The 19,942-nt window shown below is 47.1% G+C and overlaps 1 protein-coding gene across 5 annotated transcripts in view; it reads right to left on the reverse strand.

The window, feature by feature from the left end:
- Nucleotides 1-496: 496 nt before the first annotated feature.
- Rad9b (RAD9 checkpoint clamp component B) overlaps nt 497-19,942 on the reverse strand; it is a 28,775-nt gene continuing 9,329 nt past the window's right edge. For all 5 annotated transcript variants that reach the window (XM_042267899.2, XM_006970840.4, XM_015996720.3 and 2 more), the window contains 7 exons: nt 17,421-17,520; nt 13,773-13,879; nt 9,557-9,663; nt 9,403-9,467; nt 8,652-8,774; nt 6,977-7,205; nt 497-1,167 (listed from right to left, as the gene is read on the reverse strand). In XM_042267899.2, coding sequence (XP_042123833.2) covers nt 1,057-1,167; nt 6,977-7,205; nt 8,652-8,774; nt 9,403-9,467; nt 9,557-9,663; nt 13,773-13,879; nt 17,421-17,520 — 842 coding nt within the window. In that variant the 3' untranslated portion in view covers nt 497-1,056. The remainder of the gene's footprint in view (nt 1,168-6,976; nt 7,206-8,651; nt 8,775-9,402; nt 9,468-9,556; nt 9,664-13,772; nt 13,880-17,420; nt 17,521-19,942) is intronic.

Raw genomic sequence — 19,942 nt, forward strand, 5'->3', positions numbered from 1 at the left:
CTCATTGCTAAGCTACAAGAGCCAAATCACTCTGGTTTCAGCTAGAATCTCCTCATACTTCTGAAGCACGCTAATCCACTTAGGCAGCACTTCCAATTTCTCAGAGTCTGAAGTCCAGTGGCCTGCTGGTTGACATTTCCTATGGTTTGATGGTTTTCCGAAAACTTAGCACTAAGATGTTACCAAAGGCTCCTTTGTCGGCTTGTAATTGACTGTAAACAGGTTTGGGGGAGAGAGTCACACAATGTGAGGTGTTACATAACATTGTGTTTGTGCAGGTAACCAGCTCGATCTGAGGGGGAAAATGGACAGGCATTTGTCTCCCCCTCCCTCTTCCACTGCAGCCTGAGCCTGGGCTGCTGCGTCTGGGGATGACTCAGACATACTTGGCTCCACTACATGCTTTCTGCATCCCACTGCGTATCATGCAGGAACCAGAGCAAATGAAGCTTGGGAAATAAAACTATAGTATATAAAATGACCACAAAGTGAGGGATAAACTGTAGATTTCTTTATTCACAACCTACAATGAACAGAAACTGCCAGGTCATTGAATAACAAGGGCTGCATGACTGTTGTCTTCAGTCATGTACCCAAGAGTCCTAGGGGCTCCTGAGAAACGCCCCCTTCCACCGAGATGCTGAGGAAAGTCTGCCTTTACGGACCGGCAGAGGACATGTCAAGGCTGCAGGGTAAACGGTGTCTAGGAACCTTGTTAATGGCCAGGTGACGGTGGCTCATGCCTTGAATCCCAGCACTCTGAAGGCAGAGCCAGGCAGATCTCTGAGTTTAAGGGCAGCCTGGTCTACAGAGTGAGATCCAGGACAGGCACCAAAACTACACAGAGAAACCCTGTCTCAAAAAAGCAAAACAAAGAACCTTGATATGTTCATTCCTGTGCCCAGCTCTGTCCCCAAGTGGCACAATGGATTTGTAGTGCATAGTGATATAGGAAAGCCCGGGAACAGTGTCTGGTCCATTCTCCCTTGGCCTTCAAGGAGCCAGGGCTCAGCACCCGGTGCAGCTATCTCTGAGCGTCCGTCCGGCTGTGGACACTCATCCCCTCATGTCCTCCTCACTGTCACTTGCTATTGCCAGGCTGTCCAAAGGGTGGCCGGCGTGTTCTTGCTGCTCAGAAGAAACTGCTCCGAAGAACATGCAGGAAAACTGGAAGGGAAAACAAAAGCTTGCAGTTGATTCTGAAGACAAAGCCTGCTCACCAAAGGCTCCAGCTGAGGCTTTGGGAATGGGGTCAGGTGCTGCTGCTGTCTTTGATGGTGATGACTCATGGACACCATTATCAACTGAACTCTCTAGAACGAGAGCCTCTTCTGACGTCAGCAGCCCAGGCCAGGACCTTTGTGAATGGTGGTCCACTGTGACCTTTCCTGGAGCTACAAAAACGTCCACCAGGACTGGGAAAGGCAAGGAGTCTCTGCAGGCAAAGGGGGTGACTAGCTGTCTCCCTCCACTCCTGACCCCGTATCTGCCCTGCCCTTACAGGCTGAAGCCGATCTCCCACCCCCACCCCGGCCCTGCTGCTCTGTTGAAGGGCAGCTTCTCTGTCACAGACCTGCCTGTACTCAGGTCCTCATGCTCCTCCTCCCCACCCTGTCTTAAGCTTCCAACCTCAGCACCTCCCAGAAATGAGCCCCATGCCTGAAGCAGCCACCATAGCAGAAGACGTGAGACAGGCTGGAGAGAAGGTGCCTTCTGCAGGTGTGACAGCAGCAGCTTCTGACCTCTCAGGCTGGTCAGCCCCAGCTTAGCTGTGGTGAGCAGGACAACAGCCCCACCGTGGGCTAACCCTGAGCCCCCACCACACAGGTAGGTAGTGATGAGATCAGGTTGCTCAGCTGATGTTACCAGCCAGGTGGGTAAACACTTGACTGCCTGGTGTGGGGGATGGATCGGGACTACAAGCCTAAGAGTGGAGGAAGGTGCCAGACTCTGGCCATGGCAGAAGCTCCTGAAAGGGTCAGGCTAAGGGACACCCTGATGCTTGGCCCTGTGAGAACCATTTCACACTGTGACCTTTGGAACTAGAGAGGACGGTTGTCCTGTTCCTGCAGCGAAATCTGGTCACCTGGTAAAGAGCAGCAGCTGCCTTGAGCTCAGCTGGAGGCAGTCTCCATTGCTCGGCCAAGGTCAAGGTCCTGAGGCTACAGATGACCCGAGCAGCCTTCTGCTGGGTGTCTGGCCCTGTGCTCTCAGTAATGTCCTGGCACTCTCCGCGGCCGGCCACGAAATGCAGGCTCATCGTGGTGTTTGAGCATTGCCTGACTTTGTTTGCCCCCTGCCCTTGTTCTTGATGTCTACCTGGTCTTAAAATCTGTGGCTGGTTGCCAGGCATGGTGGCACACACATCTAATCCCAGCACTCAGGAGGCAGAGGCAGGTGGATCTCTGAGTTCAAGGCCAGCCTGGTCTACAGAGCAAGTTCCAGGACAGTCAGAGCTACAAAGAGAGACCATGTCTCAAAAAAAACACAAAAACCAAAAACCTCTGGCTGGCTAACCACCCTTCCTCCGTCAAGCAGGAACCACACGCACACACACAGGGAAGAAGGCAGGGCTCCGTGGTAGAGCATTCTGCTAACGTGCCAGCAACCTGGGTTCTAGCTCCAGCACCACAAAGCAAAGGAAGGTGAGAGACTCCTGGCCCTAGGTAACAAGTGTGAGCTTGAGGCACAGAGGCATGATCAAAAACAGTAAGAGGGGCTGGAGAGATGGCTCAGTCAGCAGTTAAGAGTGTTTGCTTCTCTTTCATAGGACCTGAGTTCAGTTCCCAGGACCTGTGTTGGACAGGCTCAAAACTGCCTATAACTCCAACACCTTCAGTCCTCCATGGACACACTACACACACATTAAGAAAGCAGTCACAACACTTGAGAGGCAGAGCCAGGTGGATCTCTGTGAGTTCGAGGCCAGCCTGGTCTACAGAGCGAGATCCAGGACAGGCACCAAAACTGCATGGAGAAACCCTATCTTGAAACCAAACAAAAGACAGTACTTGCACCACACCTTCCCCGGGATAGGGAGGAAGCAGGATGCCTGCCTCTGTCTGTGGTGACTATGCCGGGGAACCCAACAAGAGCCAGAAGACAACAGATCCGAGTGGAGAGACAGTCAACACACAGCAGAGTAGCTGTGCACACAAATGTTTGCAGTCAGTGCACACCAGTAGAGAGAACGTCTACGGCAACAGTCACAGAGCCCAAGCTGGCCTACGACTATGTGCACCACCACACCAGGCTCGTACAATGCTGACAATCAAACCCAGAACCCTGGGCATCCTAAGCAAGCACTCTATTGACCGGCCCCCCCCCCCCCCCCCCCCCCCCCCCCCCCCGCCCACGCACACACACACTTCACCATTTATTTAGAAACAGAATCTCTAAAGTTGGTTGGTTGGCCTGGAACTCACAATCTTCCTGCCTCACCCTCGAAAGTGCTTTAATTCCTAGCATGGGCTCCGTCCCCAGCCAGGAATCCCCTTCACAGTAGATACACAACCCCTATGAAGAAGCTAGATGTGCTGCTCACTTAACTCCTAGCACTCCGAAGGCTGAGGCATGAGGACAGAGTTTTCATCTGGGCTACATAGTGAGACCTTCATTATATACACCACCTCCCACAGGAACAAGCTGGGTGGGGTAGTGCATCCTAGCCCTTGGGAGATAGAGACAAGGGGTCTATCCTCAGCTGCAAAGGAAATTTGAGGCAAGCCTGGGCAACATGAGACACTGTCTCAAGAAAAACAAATGAAAAACAAATCACTTTTTAAAGTCTGAATTCTAAAAGAGCCCTCAGACACAAGTGGGCTTGAAGAGAAAGCCATCGCTTGGTTACGGGTGGATAAGTGAACAGCATAACGGTGCTTTGCCTGCCTAAGTTACAGAAGTGAGAGGTGGTTCAGACACCAGCAGGCATTGTGTTTGGAAATGGGTGAGCTGTTACTGGAGTTTAAATGACAAGTAAATGTTCGGGAGGAGAAAAGGATCAGTCTGCAAAATCCACCAGGCCACCACACTAGAGGCCACCGATGGAGGCAGTGAAGGCAGAGGGGACTTTCGGGTGGGCCACAGAAGTCCAGACACTGGCACAAGTGTACCAGGTTTCTGACACGGCAAGGGAGACACCGGAGCCCGGGCAAGGGCAGGCTGTAATTTAAAGGTTTAGAGGGTAGCTGCATAGCCATTCTGGAAAGACAAAGTTAGACACATAATTCACAGCATGCACGAAGACAGACTCCAGATGGCTCAGTGAGTAAACAAAGAGGAAAGGGGTGGATTTCTTAACCCGTGTAGGAAAGCTTTCTAATTGACTCAAATCATTTGAAATTAAAAAAAAAAATTTACTATGTAAAGGAAAAAAGGCTTTGCATGGCAAAAACAACAACAACAACAAAAAAAAACCACAATATAAGATGTGTAGGTGGGTGCACCGAACATCACAGATAGTGACTGAATAATGAGCCTGTGTGTCCAGTGAGCACACAGAGGGAACAGGGCTGTAGATTGTGCAGCTGGTAAGAGCGGTTCTGTTCTTCTCAAGACCCAAGTTCAGTTCCCAGAAGCGATTCGACTTCATTGGCAATCAGAGAAATGCAAACGGAAACCATGTGGAGAGAGTGGAGACTTGCATCCTGAGTTCTGTTCCCATCTTCCCACAAGCTGGGTGGCTCACAGCTGCCTGGAACTCCAGTTCCACGGGATCTGACCCCTCTTCTGATTTCTGGGTACTGCACACATGTGGCAGACACACATACACATAAAAACAAACGGTCTTTAGTCCCAGAACTAAGGAGCAGGTGGGTTTGTGGGTCTGAGGCCAGTCTGGTCTATATAACAAGTTCCAGGACAGCAAGGGATATGTAGAGAGACCCGAACTCAAAAATAAATAAAAAACTGAGCTAGAGAGCTGACTCTAGTTAAGAGCACCAGCTACTCTTGCAGAGAATCCAGATTTGGTTCCCAGCACTTACATAGGGACTTACAACCATCAGTAACTCCAGTTCCAAGAGATCCACCTCGACCTCTGTGGGCACCAGGTATACATGTGGCACACAAACTTAAACAGACTAACACATATATAAAACCTTTTAAAGGCAAACAAAGTTTGAACTATAAATTTGGCAATGATTTCTTTTCCAAGTTTGGCATCACATACTGTCTGCAGACTTGGGGAAACCTGTCACCCCCTTGACTGCTACAGCAAGCAGACAGGACCTCAAAGAAAACCTCTACACACTTGGGTCAGTTATCACACTTAGGAAGAATTTACCCTAAGGTCACACTTTTTATGTGTGGGAGGGATAGGTGGGGGCAGATTTCAAGACAAGGTTTCTCTGTGTAGCCCTGGCTGTCCTAGATCTCTGCCTCCAAGTGCTGGGATTAAAGGTATGTGCCACCACTACCCGGCAAGGCCGAACTCTAACAGGAGATGCATGTGTGACCCAGTTTGTTCTTAAAGCTTTTTATTTTATTTACTTTTTTATTTTATTTATTTGGGGGTTTTTGTTTTGTTTTTTGATACAGGATTTCTCTGTGTAACAAACAGCCCTGGATGTTCTGGAACTCACTCTGTAGACCAGGCTGGCCTTAAACTCATGGAGATCCGCCTGCTTCTGCCTCCTGATTGCTGGGATTAAAGACTTGTGCCACAACTGACTGGTTTATTATTTTAAGATAAGGTCTCAAAAAATACCCTTGGGGCTGGAGAGATGGCTCAGTGATTAAGAGCACTGACTGCTCTTCCAGAGGATCCAGGTTCAATTCCCAGCACCCACATGACAGCTCACAACTCTAACTCCATTGCTCACAAATGTCAGCAAGAATGTTAGGAATTAGGAACTCTTATACATTGCTGGTAGAAATGTAAATTAGCCAGGCGGTGGTGGCACACGCCTTTAATCCCAGCACTCGGGAGACAGAGGCAGGCGGATCTTTGTGAGTTCGAGGCCAGCCTGGTCTACAGAGCAAGATCCAGGACAAGCACCAAAGCTACACAGAGAAACCCTGTCTCAAAAACAAAAAACAAGCAAACAAACAAAAAAAAAACCCCACAAAAAACAAACAAACAAAAAGAAATGTAAATTAATCCACGCCTTAAGGAAATCAGTACAGAGATTCCTCAGAAATACATTTTATGCTAAGCATGGTGGCACACTTGTGATTAGTACTTGGGAGGCAAGTCAGAAGGATCAGGACTTCAAGCTGTCCTTGAGTACATAGTTCAAGGCCAGTGAGGACTACAAGAGACTGTCTGAACACCAAAAAGAGCCAGGTATGGTGGCATATGCCTGTAATCCTAGCACTTGGAGGGAGAGACACAAGTATCACAAGTTTAAGGCCATCCTTGGCTATATAAGGAGCTCAAAACTAGCCTGGGCTACATTAGACTCTCTCCAAAACAACATAAGTCCTAGATTTCTGTCACCATATGATATCCCAGCCATATTACTCCTAGGTGAGTGTATAACCATAGGACCTTTAACATGCTCCAAGAGACACCTGCACATCCATTTTATTGCACTATTCTACAATAGCCATCTTATATAGTCAGCCTGACTGTCCATCATCAGGTAAGCGTGGTATATCTATGCAATGGAATTTTATTCAGCCATAAAGAAGAATGAAATGATGTAATCTGCTAGACAATGGATGCAAATGGAGGTCATCGTAAGGAAAATAAGGATTGCATGTTTTCCCTGTGGATCACACATATGCAGATACATTACACCATATATATGATCATATCTGACACATACAGATGTGAAAGCAGAGGAGAAACTAGAGGAAAGGAGACTAGCAGGAGGGGTGGAGGGTGGGGGAGAGGAGGGTAGAGGGGTGAATTTCCTCAAAGTATATAATATATTGAAAGAGCATCCCACGACACAGGCAGCCTGGCTGGGTCTGCATCAAGATGGATGCTGAGAAGCGGGCTGACATGACCGCCTCAGCACCGCTCTCCTACCTTCGTGAGGTGTGAAGGGCTTGGCCCTTCCTCCGCGTCACTGACGACACTTTCAGGCACTTCAGAGATGTCGTCCTGGTTGGCGCTGGCTCTCTCCGTCTCTGTTGCAGAGCCGCTGTCCAGAGGCTCCTTGGGAAACAGCCTCTTGGGTGCTGCTCGAGAGATGCTCTCTGGGGCCTGGCTGCCTTGGCTTTTACACCCCTGGGCATTTGACCGTGTGGGGTCTGGCCTGGGGTATTAAGACGGATTAGATGGAGTTGTTTAGTGGGAAATACATTTTTACATAACTGAGAGCATGTGAGATGATGATGAGAGCTGTGGATTAGCAGTCTGGTAACAGAAGTACTTGTTGAAAGGTGAGGTTAGTGTGGACAGTCATTTAGAAATGCATGGAGTGTGCTGACCTGTCTGCTGGTGTGAATGACAGCAGCCCCCATAGGCTCATCTGCTGGAGTGCTTGCTCCTCAGTTGGTAGAGCTGTTTGGGAAGGATTAGGAGGTGTTGCCCTGGTGGGGGGGGGTGTCACAGGGGTGGGCTTGAGGCTTTAAAAGACTCTCACCGTCCCCAGTTCACTCTCTGCTGGTGAATCAAGATATGATCGCCTAGCTGTTCCTGCTGCCAACCATCATGACGCTAACTCTTGGAAACTATAAGCCCAATTAAACACTCTCTTTTAGAAGTTGCTATGGTCATAGTTTTTGTTGCTGTTGTTGTTGTTTTGTTTTTAAGATTTATTTATTATGTATACAGTGTTCTGCCTTCATGTCAGAAGAGGGCACCAGATCTCATTACAGATGGTTGTGAGCCACCATGTGGTTGCTGGGAATTGAACTCAGGACCTCTGGAAGAGCAGCCAGTGCTCTTAACCTCTGAGCCATCTCTCCAGCCCCTGGATTAAGTTTTATAAAAGTCATGAAAATGCATGTTTTCGAATCATAGATCATGACACTAGAACATGTCTGTAATATGTATGTCATGGAGAGAATAGGATTTAAAATGACATATGGCCTATGACTTCAATCTTTAAAAAGATAACTATGAGCCAGTTGTGGTAATGCCTTTAATCCCAGCACTGGGGAGGCACAGGCAGGTGGATCTCTGAGAGTTCAAGGCCAACTAATCTACATATTGAGTTCCAGGACAGCAGGGCTATGTAGAGAGACGCTGTCTCAAAAGAAAACTCTGGCTGGGCGTTGGTGGCGCACGCCTTTAATCCCAGCACTCGGGAGGCAGAGCCAGGAGGATCTCTGTGAGTTCGAGGCCAGCCTGGGCTACCGAGTGAGCTCCAGGAAAGGCGCAAAGCTACACAGAGAAACCCTGTCTCGGAAAAAAAAAAAAAAAAAAAAAAAAAAAAAAAAACTCTGATCTAATGGTTCACTCAGTTGTTTCCGCATGAAGGGTAAAGCCCTCACTACACAAGTGGGAGGCCCTGAGCTCGGACCCTGTTGGAAGCTGGACTCGGCAGTCAGTCTTGCTAACCCCAGTGCTCTTATGCCGGGGATAGGAGAATGTCCAGTTCCCAGGCCCACTGTGAATGGCAGCTACCTTGTACGAAGGAAGCACAGTGAAGGCAGGACTTACACAGAGCCATCCTCTGGCCTCACAGATGTGTGGCAGCACACCACACGCGCCATCCCCCAATATTAAAAAAGAAAGAGAAATCTGCCAGCCTCACCTTCTTGGTGTCTGGGAAAGACACAGTGACTGTGGTGAAGACACTCTGCTTGGCTGATCCGCTAACGTGGCCAAGATAAAGTTCGCCTCCAAGAGCATGTCGTCAACACTCAAAACAACCGGTCTAGAAGGACAATCAGCACAAACCATGCTCATTTCTGAGAGTGTTAGGAACACATCAGCAAGTACCACCAGCTAAGCGATAAAGACAGCAGGTGCTCCATCCATGTTTTCACAGGTCAGGATCCTAAGAGCTGGGAAGCACTTAGCAACCACAGGAAACCGATCTGATTCAGTTTTAGTTCTGAACTACATTAAAGGCTTACACAGAGCTCACGTGTTTGAGCAATGCATAATTTCCTAATTCGACAATTTTGTCAGGAGCCAGTCAAATGTTTCACATTGCAGAAGAATTAACATTCTCGGTCAAAGTACCAGATTACGTTTGTTTCCTTGAGACAAGGTCCCATAGCACTTGCTGGCCTCAGACTCCCTGTGTGGCCAAAGCTGACCTTGAACTCCTGATCCCACTGCCTCCACCTCCCACATGCCAGGACTGCAGACATGTGCTACCACATCTGGTCCATTACCAATTTTAAAGCACCATGTTATGGCATCTTTTAAACTTTTCGTTTGATAAATGTTGCTAGTAAAGTTGAAAGAGTCCTGGGGTGTGACATCAACTTCACCATGCTCCAAAGGCTTTTGTTTTTGGTGACAAAAGGAAAGACACAGAGTTCTTGAGGACCTACTTCCCAGGAAAGTCAAAGTAGATGGCTATGGGAGCGTGCATCACTTCTGAAAAGGTGAGGATCCCCTGCAGGGAGAGGAGGACAAAGTGGGAATCACTCTTCTACAAGTAATAAGAAAAACTCAAGTTTGACTTCGGCAGAAGCATTTGCTTACCTTTAGTTCTTTAAAGCAAAATGTTATTTCGGTATCAAGTCCAACTTGAAAGAAGTCAAACTCTTCTGGGCCGAAAGACATCTCACTGTACACAGAACTGCTTAAATCTGTTTGACGTAGGGAAAGAAAGGTTAAAACTGGACGAGAGGCATGTGCTAACGTTTAGCACAAACATGTAGTTTGTGAGTTAATTATAGCCAGGGAGTTTTGCTCTTCTTTCAAGGTGAGGTTTAAGGCACCCTGCCCCACGAATCTGGGTAGCCTGGTCTAATCAGGGAAAGGCAAAGCTCAGCCACACCCATAGCAGGCCAGTCCCAGCGGCTGCCCTGTGTGCGGCCTTTAGCTTTTCAGATGCTTCCAGCTTCACATCGTCTAACCACAGCTGCAGGAGGCCTCAAGTGGCAGCTGCCCAGCTGAGTCTAATCAGCCTGCAGAGTCCTAAGGGGAAGAAAGGACTGTCCCAGTTACTGTGTTTGGGGATGGCTTTCTGTCAGCAATAAATAACCAGAATACTGTAACAACAAACCTTTTTTTTTTTTTTAAGTTCTTAGTGAGGCAAGGTCTCACTAAGCCCAGGTTGGCTTCAAAATCTTTATGTGACCAAAGGAGGTTTTGAACTTCTAACCCTCCCTGCCTCCATCTCCCAGGTGCTGAAATTACAGGTCTGGTGTGCTATATACATCGTTAAGCTAATTTTTTTTAAGGAAGAAAGTGGATTTATTAGAATCTCACTAGTCCATCAATGGCTGCTACCAGTGGAAATTTGAAGAATTCAGTAGTTGTTCAGTTCATGAGGCTGTGTATCTCAGCTGCTCTTCAGTAAACACCACAATCCTAAGGAAGTGGGCTCTAATGCTGGTAAAGGAATGAACTTGGCAGTCAGAGCCAGGGCAAGCAGGGAAAATGATAGCTTCCTCCTTCAGGGTTCTTTATTATTTATTTTTTCTTTTATTTATTTATCTTTCTATTATCAGCTTGATACAGTATAAATCCTTATCCTAACAGTGAAATGTTTCATTGAGGCTTGCCCAGTGATTGAATAAAACCAAAACTTATTATAAGGCACAGTCATCCTAGGGTCCCCCCTGGTAACGCTAATTCTTACAGGGACTACTATAATATAGTTCACATGTAAAAACAAGTTAAAGTTTATTAGTGAACTATATCCCATGTTGTTTTAAAATGTTAAAAATTTAAAACCTCTCAAAAAATTTATAAAACTGAATTAAAAGATAAAAGGTAATCAGACTAAATTAGAAAAACATGGCTTAAAAAGGTGAACTTAGGGTTCAAGGCCAATTTAGCAATTTAGCCCTTGTCTCAAAAGCTAAAAAGATGGCTAGAGGCCATCATACCTATAATCTAGCATCCAGAAGGCTGAGGCAGGAGGACTACCAACAGTTCAAAGCCAGTGAGTTAAGCCACTCAGTGAGTTCTAAGCCAGGCTGAGCTAGTGTGAGACTGTCTCAAAAAAGAGAGGGGCGGGAGGACCTGGAGACCGGTGGTGGAGTGCTTGCCCACTGTGCGTGAGGCATGGGTTCAATACCCAGCACAGGAAAAAGAGGCCAAGGAGGAAGGAAACCGTAGAAGGAGGGAGGCATCAGTGACAAACCACGTTATCCTAGCTCTCAGGAGGGTCACAGGTTCCTCAGGATACATGAGGAAAAAGAAAATGCCTTCCTACAGAATTGGAGAAAGTATCTGCCGTTCATATATCTGCAAAAGGGCTGGTAGAGTAACTGGATGACATTATCCCAGGGAAGAGTGCTCGAGTCTGAACAGTTCTCCAAAGATATATGGTGACAACAGTCTCCTAGGAGGACATCATTACATTCAGGAAACAAATCAAACCCACAACCGGAAGCTACTTCATACCCACCAGGCTCCAAAGATGGCCAATAGCAAGTATTGTCAAGGGAGTGGAGAAACCTGAACCTCATCACTGCTTGGGGGTAATAAAATGGTTGCTATTTCCACCACTGGAAAACATCTGGCCATTTCCACAAGGCTAAATGGAAAGTTACGATATGACTTAGCAATTTTACTCTTAAATCTATGTCCAAGAGAAAACAGATGTCTACACACAGGCTTGTATATGGCTGTTCATGGCAGCATAATTCCTAAGTCACAAACTGAAACCACCGAAAGATTCATCAAATGGCCAATGGATATAGAAGATGTACCACATCCATGTAAGGGGATATTAGTAAATGAAGTAAAGATGACAGTCAGAAAAACCTAAGAAGACTGTTGAACGTGAGAGTGCAGACACAAAAAGGAACACGTTATGATGTCATGTCTCTGAAATGTCCAGTCTGGGCAACCCACAGAGACAGAGAGTAGACAAGCCCTAGGGCTGAGATGGGGGTGGACTATTTTAATTATAATGGCTGTACACCCACAGGTATACTAAGTGACTACTTGAAATGATCTATTGTAGATGTGTGGTATATCATAATAAAGCTGCTTCTTCAAAAGAATGATGAGGGACTTGCCCAGACTCAAAGTCCATCCATCACAAGGAACTTTTGTTTGCTTGGTTTTGGAGACAGAGTTTCCCTGTGTACCCAGGCTGTAGTGGGCAGCTGTTGGCGCCGTGCCCTGGAGCACCGCCCCAGGGAGGCAGCTGTAGCTGGTACGTTTGCCCATGACCTTGAGGTACCTGCCCCTGGGGCATGGCCATGGGGACCCTTAAGACCTGGGATGCAGGCTGAGAGATGGCTCAGAGGTTAAGAGCACTGACTGCTCTTCCAGAGGACCTGAGTTCAATTCTCAGCAACCACATGGTGGCTCACAACCATCTGGAATGAGATCTGGTGCCCTCTTCTGCAGGCTGAACACTCACTGTATACAAAATAAATAAATCTTTTTAAAAAAAGAAAAAAAAAAAAAAGACCTGGGATGCACGTACATGCCTTCTCTTGGCTACCTTGTGTTTTTGGATGCTGAGGGTTTTTTTGTTTTTTGTTTTGTTTTGGTTTTTCGAGACGGTTTCTCTGTGTAGCTTTGTGCCTTTCCTGGAGCTCACTCTAGACCAGGCTGGCCTCGAACTCACAAAGATCTGCCTGCCTCTGCCTCCCAAGTGCTGGGATTAAATTAAAGGCATGTGCCACCACCGCCAGCAGAAGCTGAGATCTTGGATCAAGTCGTTTAGCATGGGACATAGCTCAGCTTTTCAGGACCCTATGATAAATCTCCTGTGGTTGTGAGTTTACCCCCAAATAAATTCCTTTGATCATTAAGCTGATTCTGGGGATTGCTAGCAATTTAATCACATTACCCTGGCTGTCCTAGAATTTACTCTGTAGACCAGGTTGGCCTCGAGATCCACCTGCCTCTGCCTCCTGAGGGCTGGGATTAAAGGTGTGCACCACCACTGCCCCTTGAGGACAATGAACTTATTTTACCCAGTGAGCATGGCCCTTCACTTCACTCTGCACTTGATACTTTCACTATCAATTACACTTACTGCACTTATCCACACGAGACAAACAAAGTCACAAAGGTAACTAGAAAAACAATTAGCATTAGATCCTCTTTCACAACTTATGTCCTTTTCCTGCATTCTAGCCTTCCTCATCACCTGATGTCACCCTTCCTTGTTCTCCTTTCTACATGTTACACTGTATCCACACATACATTTGTTTACATATATACATCTATATGTCATACTGTAGATTCTACATATGAGGGGGAACATGTGGTTTTCCCTCTGTAGTTGGGTGACCTCTCTATATTATACGATCTAAGTACATCCATTTTCCTTCAAATTTTGTGATTTGATTTTTCTTTAGAGCTAAATAATATTCCAATTTTTTTTTTTTTCTAGACAGGGTTTCTCTGTGTAGTTTTGGTGACTGTCCTGGATCTCACTCTGTAGACCAGACTGGCCTCGAACTCCCAGAGATCCGCCTGCCTCTGCCTCCTGAGTGCTGGGATTAAAGGCGTGCACCACCACTGCCCGGCCTCTTTTAATATTTCTTAGTGTTGCAGTGTCTCACCCAGGCTCCCGGGATGTGCAGTCTCAAGTGTGGAAGATGCTTCCCCTCCACAAGAAGGCTCATGCCACAGCTAGTGTTGTAGCAGAAGAAACCCAATAGCGAGATTAGATGGTCAATCACACCGCTGTAGCCACTCATTAGAAAGCCCCTCTTGGCCAGTGTGGAGTCATGAGAAGCAGGAACACAAACTCACACAAGGCAGACATCACCCTTACCCAGGGATTCCCCGCTCGAACTCTTGAGGCAGAAATTCCCTGGAGTAACAGAAAAGGTGACTTCCTCTTGATTTGACGTTAGAAGAACAATGGCCTCAGCCAGCAATCTGTAAAATGTGAAGAAATGTATTGACATTATTTGAAAAACAGCTTTAACCTTACTGGTACTCAAATCTTGACTCTGGGAATAAACAGGGTTTAGGAAACTTCCTCCAAAGGTCTGCCTTCTTTCTTGCCGTGAGTGGTTTTAAACTCTACCTGCCTTGGCAGGCCCGCTAAGAGAGCTTAGAAGTCAAGGTCGTGGGGGATGGTAGGCAGTGCCGGCTCAGGAAAACATGCAGAAGCTGCAGTGTGGGCAGCACAGGGAGGCCGTGCTGTAAAGGAGACGGTGAACGGAGCTGCTCAAAGACAGCTGAGCCCCGCTGAGCCAGACGGAGACCCAGGGGATGGTTTGAACTGAGATGGCCCCCATAAGGCTCAGCATCTGAGTACTTGGTCCCAGTTGGTGGAACTGTTTGGGAAGGATTAGGACAAGTGTGGTCTTGTCAGAGGAGGTGGCACTGGGGGTGGGCTACGAGGTTTCAAAAGATAGGTGCCAGGGCTGGAGAGAGGGCTCAGCGGTTAAGAGCACTGGCTGCTCTTCCAGAGGACCCAGGTTCAATTCCCAGCACCCACATGGCAGCTCCTAACTGCCTGTAACTCCAGTTCCAAGGGATCTGACACCTTCACACAGACATACTTGCAGGCAAAACATCAAATGCACATGAAATAAAAATAGATGAATTATTAAAGAAATAAAGACAGGTGGGTGGTGGTGGTGGTGGTGGTGGTGGTGGTGGTGGTGGTGGTGGTGGTGGTGGTGGTGGTGGTGGCACACACCTTTAATCTCAGCACTCAGGAGGAGGCAGAGGTAGGCGGATCTCTGAGTTTGAGGCTGGCCTGGCCTACTGAGTAAGTCCCAGGACAGTTAGGACTAAAACCCTGTCTCAGAAAAACAAAAGCAAAAAAGTATAGTAGGTGCTTGAGAGACAGCTCAGCAGTTAAGAGCACTGGCTGATCTTGCAGAGGACCCAAGTTCCAGTCCCAGCACCCACAATGCTCCTCACAACCATTTGTAATTCCAGTTCCAGGGGGTCAGCACCCTCTTCTGCCCTCTGAGGGGACCAGGCATGCACGTGGCTGGCGCACAGACACAAAACACCCATATACAAAAAATACAATGTTTTAAAATAAAATTACATTATAACAAAACAAAGAGGAATTACAAGTTCTGCCATCCTTTTGAACTTGAAGTGCTGTTAGATAAAAATGACGTTCTTAGACTTTATGCAGGCCTAGTTGTTAGCCTGATGCTAGACATAGTTAACAGTGTATCTTGATGCCAGAGTGCCAGGAACAGCTATCATGTTCATCTGGGGACTTCTCCCTTGTTTAAAGGGAGGTGTTAGACACACGCCTAATAAATGTGTTCTGAGCCCAAGTCTTGCTGTGTAGCCCAGGCTGGACTTGAGCTCAATTCTTCTGCCTCTGCTTCCCATGTGCTGGAACACCAAATAATTCCTTTCTTTTGTGTTTATGGGGGTCAAACCCAGAGATCGATCTGTAGGTGTTAGGCAAGAGCTCTGTCCCTGGGTTATACCCCACACCACAGGATGCCAAATAAGTTCATATCAAAGCGATGGCGACACGGATGTGCAAGTGAAGGGAGGAGAAATGCCAGGCACAGCTGTGTGTGCCTAGAGTCCAGGCACGTGGGAGCACAGGCAGGAGGACTTTCAAGTTCAAGGCTCACTTCAGGTGTGAGACTTGTCTCAAAAGTCTAAAAAAAAACAAAAAACAAAAAACAAAAACCTGCTAATAAACAGAATTCTCAGAATCACTATTAACAACGAAAAGGCAACAATTTTACCTATGAGGTTGTCCTCTACCTAGAACTCCTGCACTTCTGGTGAGAAAGAGAAGTGATCTAAACTCCTCAGGCGACGACTGAGCTGTCAGAATACATGGGAAGTCAAAGTGTGCCTCAGCCTCTGAGCCACTGACTCCATTTCTAGGACTGAGAGGAGCCTGTACCACGGCCCTAGCGACCCCCACGTCCCTGGACTTGGCCCTTGCTCCCCTCTCTGGAGTGTGACTGGACCTAGACTCCTTTCCGAGAGAGACTGGCAGGAGCTGTGAGCAGCAGTTCTGGTCTGAGTGTGAAAGGCCTGAGGCCTGGTCTTGGAGCTCTCTCTCATCACTGCCATTTGTGAGGACTCGGGCAGCAACCTCATGTTTGGGAATGGGTCTTCCTGAGCTTCCAGCAGCCCTACCAGAGTTCGGGAGTGCCTCCCTCCCTCCCTCCCCGTGAGCCTTCAGATGACACTCACTGTGCCCTGGTGGTGTCTGTCTTCCAACTCAGGAGAGACCTTGACCTAAGGCTACCCAGATAAGACCCAGCTATTTCAACAGAGTAATAAACCCTGACTCGTGAAGGCTTGCATTTGGGAAAAATTTGTTCCACAGCAATAGATAACGGATACTATTCTGTTTTCAGAACAGATACCATTCAGCAGTGCTTCTGACAGCAAAAATCAGGAAGCAACCTAAACGTACCCCTGTAAGGTAATGAGTAGGAAATTATAGCTCAGACACATAATGAAAAGGAAAAAGCATTACTCAGAATAATGACGTGAACTGATAGGAAAGACCCTCACAATAGCTTACATTTCAGAGAGACGGCGGTCATGGGTCATGGGTCATGGCACTCGCTTACCAAACCTACTGCCCCGAGTTCCATCCAGGACCCATGTGGTGGAGGGAGAGAACTGACTCCAACATGCTGTCGTCCTCTGACCTCCACAGTTTCGGTAGCATGTGCATTCACATTCACACACACACACACACACACACACACACACACACACACACACACACACACGGTGGGGAAGGGGTAGGATGTGTGCTCCAGGGAGAGTCAGCAGACTGCTGACAGAGAGCTACCGAAGGTGGCAGAGCAGCAAGTCTCAGGTCCTTGTCACTCTTCAGTACAATTGGGTGTGCTGCAGTAACAAGGTTCCTTTTGTAATTTAAAAAAGCAGCAAGAGACAATCCACTTTGCTCCAGAGTCATGCTAATTAATAGTCCATGCTGCAGCTGAACTGAATGACTAAGCAGCCTTTCACCAGCAAATATGGCTCTCATTACCTGGAAAAAAACTGAAGTAAGAAAATCAATTTGCATAAGAATGTTCAGCCTCAAGCTGTGTGTTCCAAGGCTCAGACTGAAGTGTATAGGTGTGAACTATCACAATAGATTTCCCCATTTGGCTGGCGTCCCAAGTGTGAAGCCATGGGTGGGCGGGTTTTCCAGAGCTGCTGGCCCCCACCGGCTGCTTTCTCAAAGCTCCTTGACAATGTCACTGATCGCTGTAAGTCACGGGTCAGCCTTTTAGAAAGTGTAACTAGTGAGAAAGTCCTAGGAGGATATGGGGGCAAGAGAGGGTAACGGGGTGAGTGTGACCAATGTACAACGTACACAACATGAAATGTCATTTTGTGTATTGACTTAAAAAGCATCTTGAAAAGGACAGAAAAGCTCCGGCATGAACTGTTCCCCGCCTGAGGACGCTGTGTTCAGAAGAGGAAGAGGTGTCAGGAGACCCGTTACCTTGGTCTAATCATCAGGATATTGGCACACAAGCTCTTTTCAAAGAGAATTTTCAAGGGCTGGCTGTCTTGGAAATACACATTGTGCGTTCTTTTAATACCTTAAAGAGAACAAAGCAACCTCTTAATAACTGTAAGTGCAAAGTGAACAGGCTTTAAAAGCCTGCCTCTCACAGCTAAATTAAAGCAATAAAATTAATGTTTCCTGTGTGGCAGGTGCATACAACCTGCAGCGGAATGTGGCCTTAATGAAATGTGCTGTTGCCCCCTAGTGGACAAAGAGCAACATGTCACATCCTCTGAGCAAACTAAACCAGGTCTCATCCATCCCAGATCCTCCTGCCTCTACTTCCCAAATTCTGGGATTACAGGCACGCATCATCATGCTCACGTACTGGAAATCAAACCCAGGATTTCTTGCATGATAGACAAGCACTCTGCAAACTTAGCCACATCTCTAGCCCCTGAAAAGAAACTCCTTAAATGTGTGTGACCCAGTGACCGGTTTACAGGTCACAGAGCTACAACTCCTCTTCTGAATATTTTATCCAGGACTAGACTTCATAGGAACTTTGGCAGTTAGACATCTAAATCTGGTCTGTGATTTCTTTTGACTTTAGGAGCAACAGCAATGAGGCTGAGGTTCTTGTCCTAAATGCCTAGTGTCTCAGGGGCTGGAAAGATGGCTCAAGCCTTGTTCTTGCTGAGGACCAGGGTTCAGTTCCCAGCACCCTCATACAGCTTACAACTCTGGTTCCAGGGTATTTAGCACCCTTTTCTGGCCTCTGAGGGCACCAGGCAAACATGTGGCACATAGACATACATGCAGTATACATACATGTGAACAATACAGTCATACATGTAAAATAAAAATATTTTTAAAAAATGTTTCTGATTTAGAAGGATTTTTTGAACTATTTCTATAGACTTTATAAGTTGAGTATCCCTAATCTGAAAATCAGATTTGGGGGGCTGGAGAGATGGCTCAGAGGTTAAGAGCACTGATTGCTCCTTCAGAGGTTCTGAGTTCAATCCCCAGCAACCACATGGTGGCTCACAACCATCTGTAATGAGATCTGGTGCCCTCTTCTGGCCTGCAGACAGACATACATGCTGGCAGAACACTGTATACATAATAAATAAATCTTAAAAAATGTAAAAAAAAAAAATCAGATTTGGGGGGCTTTTAGATTCCAACTTTCAGATTAGGGTGCTCTGTGTGCCAGACACTAGGACACATTTTACATGCATTCTCTCTCGTCCTCACTGCAGCCCTTCTGGGGAGCAAGGGACTCAAACTCAGAAGAGAAAATCCGGGCCGGGCGGTGGTGGCGCACGCCTTTAATCCCAGCACTCGGGAGGCAGAGGCAGGCGGATCTCTGTGAGTTCGAGGCCAGCCTGGTCTCCAAAGCAAGTTCCAGGAAAGGCGCAAAGCTACACAGAGAAACCCTGTCTCGAAAAACCAAAAAAAAAAAAAAAAAAAAAAGAAGAAGAAGAGAAAATCCGCAGGTTGGTAAGGCTAAGTGACTTCTCAAGACTACAGTGTTCTAACAAGTACAGAGCCCAGGAGGATACAGGTGTCTTTCAGCTGCTTTCTACAAGGTAGCAGGCAGCATGATACTGCAGTACAAATCAAAAGATCTAACCAGAGAGATGGCTCAGCCAGCTGACAGAAGTGCTTGCCACCAAGTCTGATGGTTTTAGATTGAACCACACTAAATGTATGCACTCGCACACACATAAACATTTTTTTAAAAGTTTTTTTTTAAACTGCCAGGCATGGTGGCACAAGCCTTTAATCCCAACACTCAGAAGGCAGAGGCAAGCGGATCTCTGTGAGTTGAAGGCCAGCCTGGTCTACAGAGTGAGTTCTAGACCAGCCAGAGCTTGTCAGGTCTCACTTGGGGGTGGGGGGGAATAAAACCAGACACATTTCTCTGCTTATGTGTTTGGTGAGATTCTTTGTTGTTTTTGTTTTGCTGAATAACAAGAAGACTGACTGAGACGGTTTTAATGATAGCCTTGGCTGGCTGGAAACTCACTATGTAGACCAGGCTGGCCTCAGACATTAGTAACCCTGCCTTTGCCTTCCAGTGCTAAGTGTGCAGCACAGCACCCAGCAATTACTAACTTAATAAATATGCACATTTGTGTGTTATCAGGTCTTGTTAATTTGGCTGCATAACAAACACTCTGAAATTGAATTCCTTGTATAATAAACACCTGTTATTTCTCATGATTTTACTAAGAGGTTCCTGAGGTCTACCCTAAGCTTAGCTATGAAGGATCATCTGGGGTTGGCTTGTCTGTCTGTCTGTGGCCTCAGTGGGAGTAACAAGGGTGGCTAAGGCTGCATGGTCTATTCCAGAAGTCTATCCTTGGCTTGTTCTCCTGTTGGCAGAGACGTCCTGAGGTAGCATTGAAGCTGATTGGCCCAGGTTGGGAACCTATGCAGACCACCGTTGGTGTTAGAGTAAGACTGTGGTGAGCTGGGGCTGGAGAGGCAGCTCAGTGGGTTAGAGC

The sequence above is a fragment of the Peromyscus maniculatus genome, chromosome 23, assembly GCF_049852395.1.
Source record: "Peromyscus maniculatus bairdii isolate BWxNUB_F1_BW_parent chromosome 23, HU_Pman_BW_mat_3.1, whole genome shotgun sequence".
NCBI classification, from domain to species: Eukaryota; Metazoa; Chordata; class Mammalia; order Rodentia; family Cricetidae; genus Peromyscus; species Peromyscus maniculatus.